The sequence below is a fragment of the Propithecus coquereli genome, unplaced genomic scaffold (assembly GCF_000956105.1).
Source record: "Propithecus coquereli isolate 6110/MARCELLA unplaced genomic scaffold, Pcoq_1.0 Scaffold399, whole genome shotgun sequence".
NCBI classification, from domain to species: Eukaryota; Metazoa; Chordata; class Mammalia; order Primates; family Indriidae; genus Propithecus; species Propithecus coquereli.
Genome location: NW_012149718.1, coordinates 1,733,565 through 1,743,590, shown reverse-complemented (window position 1 = coordinate 1,743,590; position 10,026 = coordinate 1,733,565). Strand labels below are relative to the sequence as shown.

The following is a 10,026-nucleotide window of genomic DNA, read 5'->3' as shown; positions in this document are numbered from 1 at the left end:
TGTTATTCCAAATGCACAATTTGCATAAATTTCTAAGATAAAAGACAACCTCCAGAGCACATCCCGTTTGTTCCACTGTCAGGTGCTGTGAGTGGAAGTTCCAGCGGCACTGTTTCAATGTACCCACGTGAACTGGCCACTGTTCTGACTCAGGCACCTGGCTCGCAGCCCTCTCCTCAGACGGGTGCAGGGGCTCCCTGCCAGGTGTCAGCAGCCCTTCCCTGGCTCTCTGGCAAACCCCCTCTTTGCACTGTGCACACACTCGTGGGTGCCAGTGGGTCAAGTGCTGTTTCTGAGGCTGCCCTTGATCTTTCAACTTGTGCTCACTCAACTGACGGACTAACTACAAAAGCCCACTTTCAACCCCGATGTTGTCACAACACGGTATACTGGGAAATTCTTAAAGCCAAATTAGAATCAGTTCACTCCAGCTTTAAGGCAGATAAACGAGTAGGCTGTCAGTTGCAAGCGGAAAACACTCCCATGCCAGCACCAGGAACAGCGGAGAGGCCCCGGACTAACGTCCAGACTCACAGCCTCCAAGACCCGCCCTCTTTTACACGTGGAACCCCAGAGGAAGAGCAAAGGTCCTCCCTCCCCGTGCGGGTGCAGGTCCCTTCACCAGGAGGGCCCGGTTAGGAGAGGGGACGCCCTCCCGGCTGGGAAGATGCCAGCCCAGCACTGGTGACCTGCAGAGGGGCAGGGGGCCATCGGTGAGCAGGAACCTTCCAGTGACTAGCGTGTAGGTCACAGTTCCTTAATGGCCTTGCCGAACGGTCCCCACAAACACTGACGTGTGACAGTGTGCCCTAGCCCTCAAATGCAGAGTTCAGTGTGAGCCGAGACAGAATACCAAACTATATTTACTGTGTACAGTAGGAAAGGACAACGAATAATGTACAAATTGTGAATAAACAGCAGAGCTAACACACCCCACCCGAACCCACACAGCAAAACAGAGGAACTGAGGACATTTTCAGCAAGATTTCCAGCAAGCAAGAGATGATGGGTCATCAGTCAGGTGACTATAAAAAAGGCAGAGAACGGCCACTGAGCGGCAGTGGGTCCTTTCGGAAGAACAGGCAGAACGAGGAACATTTTTAATTGGCATAGATCCCCAAAATGTCACAGGACTGATCACCACAGTAACGCGCAAGTTCAGGATGTGTTTGGAAAGCCGCACGGCACAGACCCGCGAGGAGAGAGCAGGCACGAGGTCCTCTTCCCACGGGTCGGTAACCACGCTTGGCAGTAGCTCTTTACACAACAACGTAACTGAAAATTCAGCACTACTTAATCTTACCTTTTTATGTATAGAACATAATTACTCATCAGAAGCAAATACTAGAAGAAACCTGAGGCCACAACACCATCACCAAATGAGAAATGTGGGAATTACTGTCTTCTATATTAAGAAGAGGGAAAAAGTCGATTTTTGTTGTGCCGACCCTTGTCAGACACTGATGGGGGGGCCTCGGACCCCAGGGGGACACGCAGGAGCAGGGAGCACGTGGGGCCACGTTACCAAAGGGCTGTTATTTTCTACTTTTTAACAAGCAGTCCAGTATTTTCCCCTCAACTTTATCACAAGCTGACCAAGCTTAAATTTGCAATATTTAGCATTTTAATAACCTGTGCCTACAACAAATAGCCAGTGACACTCTGTCTTCCGTCCCCACCACTGCGGGACGCCTGTCCGACAGACCCACGCCGCGTGCACACGAGCGCTGTGTGACTGGAACCGGCGGTGGAGGGGCAGCCCACACCAGAGCAAGTTCCTGTCCACGGACTAAACGAACATTCAGGCCACAAATCTGGGGCAAAAAATGCTATAGGTAGAGGGGGAAAAAAAGAAAATGAAAACATTAACAAACCCCCAAAACCCGGCAACTCATTTCTCCTGAACAAAGATAACAATTCTGATTGGCCCAGTTTAAGTCGCAGATCCGTCCCCGCAGACACAGTTTTGAGTTGCACTCGCAGGAGGTCAGAGAGGAAAATCGTTTTGGTGAATGCCCTCGAGATTCCGCAGACTCCTCCGTGCTGGCGATCACGTGTCACTACTCAACGGCAATGCAAGGAAGGGCAACCGGCACGAGGACGGTCCCTCTAGAGGCCACGCCCAACAGGCGGCTGGTCTCCCGCGCGCCCCCGGTCTGCTGCTGGAACACGTCGATGGTGTCCTCGTCCTCCATCTCCAGCTGTCAGCCATCGCAGGCACGGGAGAGAGAAGGGAGCACGTTAGTTTCTCGTCAGAGGAAGGATCGTGCTAACTGCAGTGCGTGTTCCCTGAGCCGCTCCCCTTCGCCAGGGACATCGCCTGACCACGCCCTGCCCTGGTCCGACCCTGCGTGCAGCACTCGGGAACAGAGGTGTCGCTGCACACGTAGCCCCGACTGGTTCACCAGGCTTCCCTGGACAAAACTCTTGAAAGAATATCCAAAGTTACAAATGTTAACCGATAAAAAACTGAGTGTAAAATACAAACTGTAATGTCTAAAATTCTTACTGAAAATCACACAAAATCAGATTCTAATTAAGAACATCCCATTAGCGGCCTAATTCTAAGGACCCGCAGGAGCCGCGCACTGTGTAACAAGCGCAGGGGATCGGGCCTGGGACATCACAGCCAACGAGATCTCACAAGAAGGGCCCAAGCGTAAGGTATCCCCAAAGGAAGGGACCCACCACGGGCTTCTCCCACCTCTCCCTCCTCCAAAGTCCAGGCAGACATGGTGCAAACGTTTCCCACGCGCCTCTCCCGCACAGTGGGCACAAAGCCGTCTACCCCGGCCCTTTCCTCTGAACAGAGGAAGCTTCTGCCAATTCCTACAGAAACAGGAATGTTCTCAGAAACAGACAGGGAAGCCCTGCCTGCTCTCGGCGCCTCCCCCTGCTACAGAGGCACCTCGGCGGTAGCCCATGGGCGAGAGGGAGAGCCCCCCAGCTCCCGGAGCAAGTGTGCCTTCCCAGGCAGGCCGCTTCTGCCCCTGTCTGCAGCCTGCCCCGACCCGCTCCCGCTCAAGCCCATCTACCCCGCAAGGCCTCTTTGCCCTGTCAATCCTCACAGAGCCGACCACTCTCTCGGCAGTGTATGATTTCCTAAGGTGGCTACAAATCAAATATTTATTGCAAAATATTCCAACATTTATTAAATACTGAATATTAAATAAAGTATTAAATGTTTTGCAAAAGTATGTTCGTGTAAAACATTCCAATTGATTCCCACAACCTTGTAAAGGAGGAAAACAGGCATTACTAATATCTCCACTTTAAAGACAAACATGGGACTCCAAGAGACTAAGTGACTCTGGATCACAAGGCCATCAGGTGACAAATGACAAGAGCTGCCACCTGAACTTAAGTTAAAAGAATGTCTATTTCCAAGTCCAAAGCTCCTTTTGCCATGAGAGGCACAGTAACACGAGGGTGCAAATCTGAAATACTTTGGCGAGTGGGGTAAATACTTAGGAAAATGCCTGGGGGCAGTGAGGCGTGGTGGCACGGCCTCCCCCAGCCACTGCCGCAGAAAGGCGGGCACGAATCCGGCCAGTCCCTGGTTAACAGCTACACGCTGACTGTGTCGGGACCACGTGGGGGACGCGGCTCTGGCTGCGAGCACGGGCCCAGCACCCAGCCTCCACCAACACACAGCGAGGGGGGACGTCTGATAAAGCACAGTTTTCACATTTGAAAATTTAATTTTAAAGTTAATTAAAATCATTGAGAAAAAGTGAGGCATTCTATATGAGCACCAATCAACAATTCTCGAATAAGAATATCCCACCCAACGCAATTACCCGCATGCAGAGCAGGGGTAGCCCTGGACACCCACCACGCCGGCTTCCGTACCTGTGCTGGAGTGTCTGTTTCATTAATCGGTTGCCCGTCAAACCTAAATCTAATCTGTCTCATTGACAAGCCCTGAAAAGAAAAAACAATTACCGTTAAATACTTGCAGATAACATAGCTTAAGTCAAAAATGAAACGTTTATATCAAAATAGCAGCATCCCGGATTTATGACCAGTGGAATCTAGAAACTTGCCGGTGGCTGCGATCTGCCCCATGCGCTCGGACATCACGCTCTGACTCTCCATCCCTGGGGCCCTGACCCGCCCTGACCCATCCCTCCCATCTCCTTCCGGAAGCCGAGCAGAACCTCTATACCGCTGGCGCCACCATCTGCCCCTTCAGAAAATTCTCAGAGAGAAACAGGCCAGGGGACGGTGAGGGTCGTGAGGACAAGACTGTATACAGCTGGGACACAGTCACAACGGGGCCTGGAGGAGGGTGACGCTCCCCCCAGAGGGAGAACGTGCAGCCGTCCTGCGTCTCGAGGGAACGACTAAACCTCGGCCAGGTCAGAAACAGAATTTCATCCAACGAGCAGTTCTGATTTCACTGAAACAAGACAGGATTAAAACGTGCACCTCTGCTCCCTCCTGAAACCCCACTGAGATGACAGAAAGAGAGGAATAAGGACAAAGAGAGCAGGTGAGGGTGGCCCGCAGGCAGTGGGCATCGGCTGCAGAGCCGCGGTCACTGCTGGTCTGACAGGCGCGAGACCCGAGGGCTTGGGGCAGAGGGGCTGGGCGCACCAGGCCTGCAAGGCAGAGATTCCCAACAACTGCCCGAAAGTCCACATCCGGCCTCCCAGGGCAGGGTCCCCATGACCCTGAGAGGCCAGGGAACGTCCCTCCCGCAGGTGGCACACGGGAGGTCTACTTTCTGGAGAGGTGGACGCCGAGCTCTGGGCTCAGGACGCCAGGGACGGATCACCAGCCAGTGAAAGCCAGTGTCCCCAAAGCCACCGCCAAGCCCCCCCACCCCCAGATGAGCCCCCAGGATGCTGGCTGGAGCCTGGGGAATCCACTCTCAGACCGCAGCTTCCAGGCCCCTCCCGAGAACCCCCAATCCAGGCGGTCACCCCACGTGGATGCACAGCATGCCCACATGCCCACCCACGTACACGGCTCCTCCTGGCTGCAGTGTGTCACGCTCACGTGTGAGCAGGGAGATCACACCAGGGAGGGAGGGAGGAGCGAGAGGAGAAGAGGAAGGGGCAGGAGACGCTGCATCACACGTGCACGCTCTGACACATGCACGCGCATGGCCCGAGTTCTGGGGCAGGTAAGAAGAAACACCACATCCAGAAAACACCAAGTTGCTTCTGAGAAAAGAGGAACACTCAAAAGAATAGAAAGAACGAGAACTTTTGGAAGTGAAAAGTCATGACGATAAGAACGTGCACAGCACGTGGGGAGACAAAGCGGAGACGCCCCCCACCCCTGCCCCGGGGAAGGAGACCAAAGCAGCCGCAAAACCCACCGCAAACTGGGAGGAAAATCATGAAATTTAAAATATCTAGGACAGTTCACCACAGGAGGAGCAGGAATTCCACAAAGAAGGAACAGAGCCCAGAGGACAGACTATCGGGGAACTGTTCCTACACAGAAACAAGTCCCCAAGCCGAAGGGCTGTGAGTGACGGAAGCACCTGCTTCTCGTGAAACTTCAGGAAACGTCCCAGAAGCTTTCAGAGAAAAACCTAGTTACATACAAAGGACAGAGAATCAGAATTATTGAACTTTTCACCGTTAACACTGGAAGCTAAAAGAAAATGATACAGTAAGTTCCACAAAAGAAAATGAGTTTCCATCTAGAATGCTGCACGCAGCCGAATATTGAAGCGTGAGGGGTTCATACAAACCAAAAGTCACTCTCAGACACGCCACGTCTCAGGACGCTGCACTTTACACGCCCTTTCTGGCGAGGGACTAGCGCATGTGCTCCGCTCCGTCACAAGAGGGGCAGAAGGTTAATCCAGAGGACAGCAGGAAGGAGGCTAAGAAGTTCCCAGAGTGACTCTGGCAGGAGGCTGCGGGACCACGGCTGTGCAGCTGCCTCCAAGGCCACCGGTGCAGACAGGGCACGGGGGCGTCGGGAAAGCAGAGACCCGGGCTGTGTGGGTGGCCTCTGGGGCCTGCCGACACGGCGGGGATCCCACGGCATGGGGAGAACATGGGGTGACGAGTTAGCCACGGGCACCCAGGAAGCCACCAACCCAGTAAGCACCAAGACTCAGACGAGAGCCAGAGGGCAGCACGGTACCTCCCCACTCGGGAGGGCGCAGCACTGCGCCACCCACTCTGCTGGGAGGAACGGGGTGGGGGGGGCACACGGGGACAGCAGTGTCGGGAAGCTCACTCTCACCTTTCACAGGCAAAAATCAGAAGAAAGAGAGACAGGAGCACGCTGCTCACTGACAGCGCGGGAAAGGTCAGAGCCGGCAGGGGCTGCCTCTCCGGAGCAGGGGAAGGGGAGGGGAGGAAACCGCTTTCCGGAATCGTTTGTAACAAAAATCCAAGGCAAGAGAGTAAAACGAAAGGGCAGTCCACCGCCACGGCCCTGAAGCATTTAAGAAATGGTAGCCTCCGAGACGCGCCTTGAAATGCCGTTCCTCTGGGGGTTCCCTGGAGACGGCCCACGCTGCAGGCTGGGCGGGCCGCGGGCACGGTGGCCCCAGCACCCGACACTCCAGGCGGCATCCGCAGAGCAAAGCCGTCATGAGCAGCTGGCGAGGCAGCCACTTTCCAAGGCAGGTCCATCTGGGCACTACGCAGAGCAAGGCAGAGGGGGTCGGAGCAATGCGTGGGACGGAGTTCACGACCACACTCACAGCACCCGGGGCGCAGGGACCCGGCCGGCTGTGTTGGGGGACGCCAGTGAACCGGCTCACGGTCTCAAACTGACAGATTACGGGAAAGAATAGAAGAGTCTGGAAAGGAGTAAGAGGTCTGCATTAGAATGCGCCACTTGGCAGCCCCTAAGGAATGAACGCCGGGCGTCGATCCCAGCCCGAGCAGCCCAGCAGCGTGACAGAAGTGCCGAGCCCCCCCAAGGAGGACACTCCACCAGCCAGGAGGCTGTCTCGCGGAAGAAAAGCCACACGCAGCTGGGCAAGCCTCGAGATGCACCTGCCAAGTCACGGGACAGTGCGGACCAGAAACACCTTAACGGATGTCCAGGACACAACCCGTAAAACCCAGCCCGAGGCACCCCAGAGCCCTGCGCATCTGTCCCAGGAAGCGGGAGAGTCCCGCCCGCCCAGAGCGCACCTGCCTCTCGCAGTAGGCCTTCATCAGCTTGCTCAGCGGGGTGTGCCGCTTGATCTTGAACTGCACCACGGAGCCGTCCTGCCCCGCCACCTTCAGGTTGATGTGGTCATTCTCCGTCTTCACGCCCTCCTGCAGAAGACACAGAAATGGCTTCAAAATCGAGCCTCAAAATGCCCTCGATTTCAAAGGCAAGTCTTTTGGTAATTGTTGGGTTTTTTCAGTCCTCAAAACCAACCTAATTCCTAAAGTTCTCTAGCAATTCAGAGTTGCTCATGTGATTGTCTTATTTTTGCACAGAATTCATTTTTCACTTCTACCTCCTAAGCATCCATCCGTGTGTAAGAAAACGCAGTGCAAATCTAGAGTCCTCTCCCATCATTAAATCAAAGAAAAAAGTCTGTTTAATAAATCTAGGAAAAAATCAGAGAAAATCCATCTTTGTTTTAAAATTACTCTTATGAAACTAATAAAAAGTTACGTATGACTGGTAGAATAAAACAGAAAGCAGGCGTGCACGACCGAGAGGAACACGGAGTGCGGTGAAGACCCTGCACGAACTGTCGCAGACCGGACGGCGGCAGTCGGAGGCTCCTCCTCACTGCCAAAATCGGCAAACGTGAGAGGGAGCCGCAGTGTCTCCTTTCAGACGGTCCTATCTCGACGGTGGTAGTTCGCAGTATTTTTTATGTAATTAATGACACACTCGAAGCTGCTCAACAGCGTAATGGGTTTCCTGTTGCCTGGAAACACAATCTGTGTCGATGTCAAAAGTTTATGTCGAGGGGCAGGGAGCGGCTTTGGTGCAGCTCAGTCTGCAGAGCGAGGTGCCGCTCAGCCACCTGCACCAACAGGAACCTTGGGAATGAAGGAGCCAGAGTTTTTAATGGAACAATGCAGCAGACCCCCCTGGGCCAGGCTGAAAGCCGTCTGGACAGCAGCCTGCAGCTCACCCCTCTCCACTCAGCCTGTTGTCAGCATGTGGCCGTGTGGCAGGAGGAGCTGGTCCCTCTAGGAGCTATGGGCCCCAGCCACCACCCACTCATCTTCCCAGGCTGGGGGGTGCTTAGGAGGCCCTGCTCCCCTCCCTGGATGCCTGTCCCGGCAGTGCCTACCTGGGGTGCAGAAGGCTCTCCCATGGGTGGGCCAGGGAACTGCACCGCACTGGTTCCGGGAGACCTTGGGGATGTGTCTCTCTGTCCAGGGAGCTGCCGTGGCCTGAGCGGGGCCCCGGCGGGAAGAGGCTCCAGCAGCAGGCCTGGCAGTGCGAGTCCAGGCGGCACTCATCTGCCCACTCGGGTCCCAGGCCAGCGGCCGGGCACCGTCCACACTCCTGGAGGCCACTGGAGTTTTCTCCAGTGTGGAGAAAACTGGGCCATGGGAGGGAGGAGCGCACAAATGGCTCCGGGCCAGGATGGGACCAGGGATCCTTGTGTGAACGGCCCTCACTCCCCAAGGCGTGAGGATGCGGTGGCTCCTTTAGGGAAAAGATCCAGGTGTCTTCTCCTTAAAGGTGGTGTCCACAGCCAGGCAGAGCCACTTGGGCCCCTGTCCTGGAAGAGAGGGACTCCAGGAACAATGGCTTCCCCAGGCTCCTGGTGAATTCCTAACAAGCAAGTGAACTTACGAGTTTTAAAAAAATGAAGCCCTAAAAACAGCCTCAATTCACTAAGGTCGACCCTCTGCCTCAGCTCTCCCGGAGAGACGCGCTGCCCTCCTGCCTGACCCTGCAGGTGTTACTTCCACAACCTTGACCCGGGCATTAGCTGCCACCCTCCTCCCCGGGAGGCACACAGGAACCCCAGCAGCGGGCCTGCCAGGTGGCAACCGCGTGGCCACTCTGTAAGGAAACAATGTATTCAACCTAATCAGACCGTGGAAGTTGACAGTGTGGCACAGCCAAGTTCATACACGGATGAAAAATATGTGCATATTTTACTGTATTTAAACTTCATTAGAGGAAGCCATCTACAAAAACATAATGGACATTTATATTTGGCCTAAGACGAACAAGTATTTGTTCAAATGACCTGGGGTGGGAGAAATGGTATAAAAGGCTGAGTCAAAATCAAAATGTAAAAAGCAGAGGCCGCTCCACCTGCACCTGGGCAGGTTTCCCTGGCGCTCACTTTTCCTTGAACCTCGCGTGGGTGGATGGGGCAGGCTCCACCAGGGCGGCCTCTGGGGCAGCCCTGGGCCCACCTGCAAGGCTCCAGCTCCCCGTCCCCCCCCCACAGTAACAGCACAGTAACCAAATAGAGCCGACAGTAACAGCCCAGACCAGGCCTGCACAAAGGTTCTTCCAATAAGCGCGGCTAACACCGCTGCAGACCTTCCCCAGGACTCACGGCCCAAGTGCCTGAGCCAAGGGCGCACCTTCGGGACCGCGACTAGGGGGGGGCGCACACCGGGGCGCGCGGGGGAGGGGAGGACGCACCTTCGGGACCGTCATTGGGGGGCGCACACCGGGGCGCGCGGGGGAGGGGAGGACGCACCTTCGGGACCGTCATTGGGGGGCGCACACCGCAGCGCAGAAGGGAGGGGAGGACGCACTTTCGGGACCGCGACTGGGGGGCGCACACTGGGGCGTGGGGCGCAGGGCGCTGGCCGGCGCGGACGGCGGTGCGGCTCCCGCGGGTCAGGCCCTCGGAGCGCTGCCCCGGGGTGGCCCCGCCGCTCCTTCCGCGCTGCCGCCGCGCGCCACCGGGACCGCGCACCGAAGGGAGGAGGACTGAGGGGCCCCGCCGGGGACGGCTCTGCGGGCTACGCGCTCGCGGGGTGGAACGCGTCAGCGTTCGGCCGTGGACGGTGGGTCCCTCCCCACGCAGGGCGCCTTTGCGAGCCGCGGGAAGGGCGTGGCCGTGCTCGGCGGGGCGGAGCTGGGGGCGGGGCCCTGGCGGGGGCGGGGCCC

The 10,026-nt window shown here is 56.1% G+C and overlaps 1 protein-coding gene across 3 annotated transcripts in view; it reads right to left on the bottom strand.

Moving 5' to 3' along the window:
- Positions 1-843: 843 nt before the first annotated feature.
- Positions 844-10,026, bottom strand: part of SUMO3 (small ubiquitin-like modifier 3) — a 10,133-nt gene continuing 950 nt past the window's right edge. Inside the window, exons 2-8 of one of the 3 annotated variants that reach the window (XM_012652715.1) lie at positions 7,119-7,247; positions 6,516-6,535; positions 6,145-6,206; positions 4,627-4,651; positions 4,545-4,551; positions 3,853-3,924; positions 844-2,201 (exon numbers count right to left, since the gene is read on the bottom strand). In XM_012652715.1, coding sequence (XP_012508169.1) covers positions 2,061-2,201; positions 3,853-3,924; positions 4,545-4,551; positions 4,627-4,651; positions 6,145-6,206; positions 6,516-6,535; positions 7,119-7,247 — 456 coding nt within the window. In that variant the 3' untranslated portion in view covers positions 844-2,060. Of the gene's footprint in view, positions 2,202-3,852; positions 3,925-4,544; positions 4,552-4,626; positions 4,652-6,144; positions 6,207-6,515; positions 6,536-7,118; positions 7,248-8,230; positions 9,015-10,026 lie in introns of those variants that run through there. The other 2 variants (XM_012652716.1, XM_012652717.1) reach the window with 2 other exon arrangements.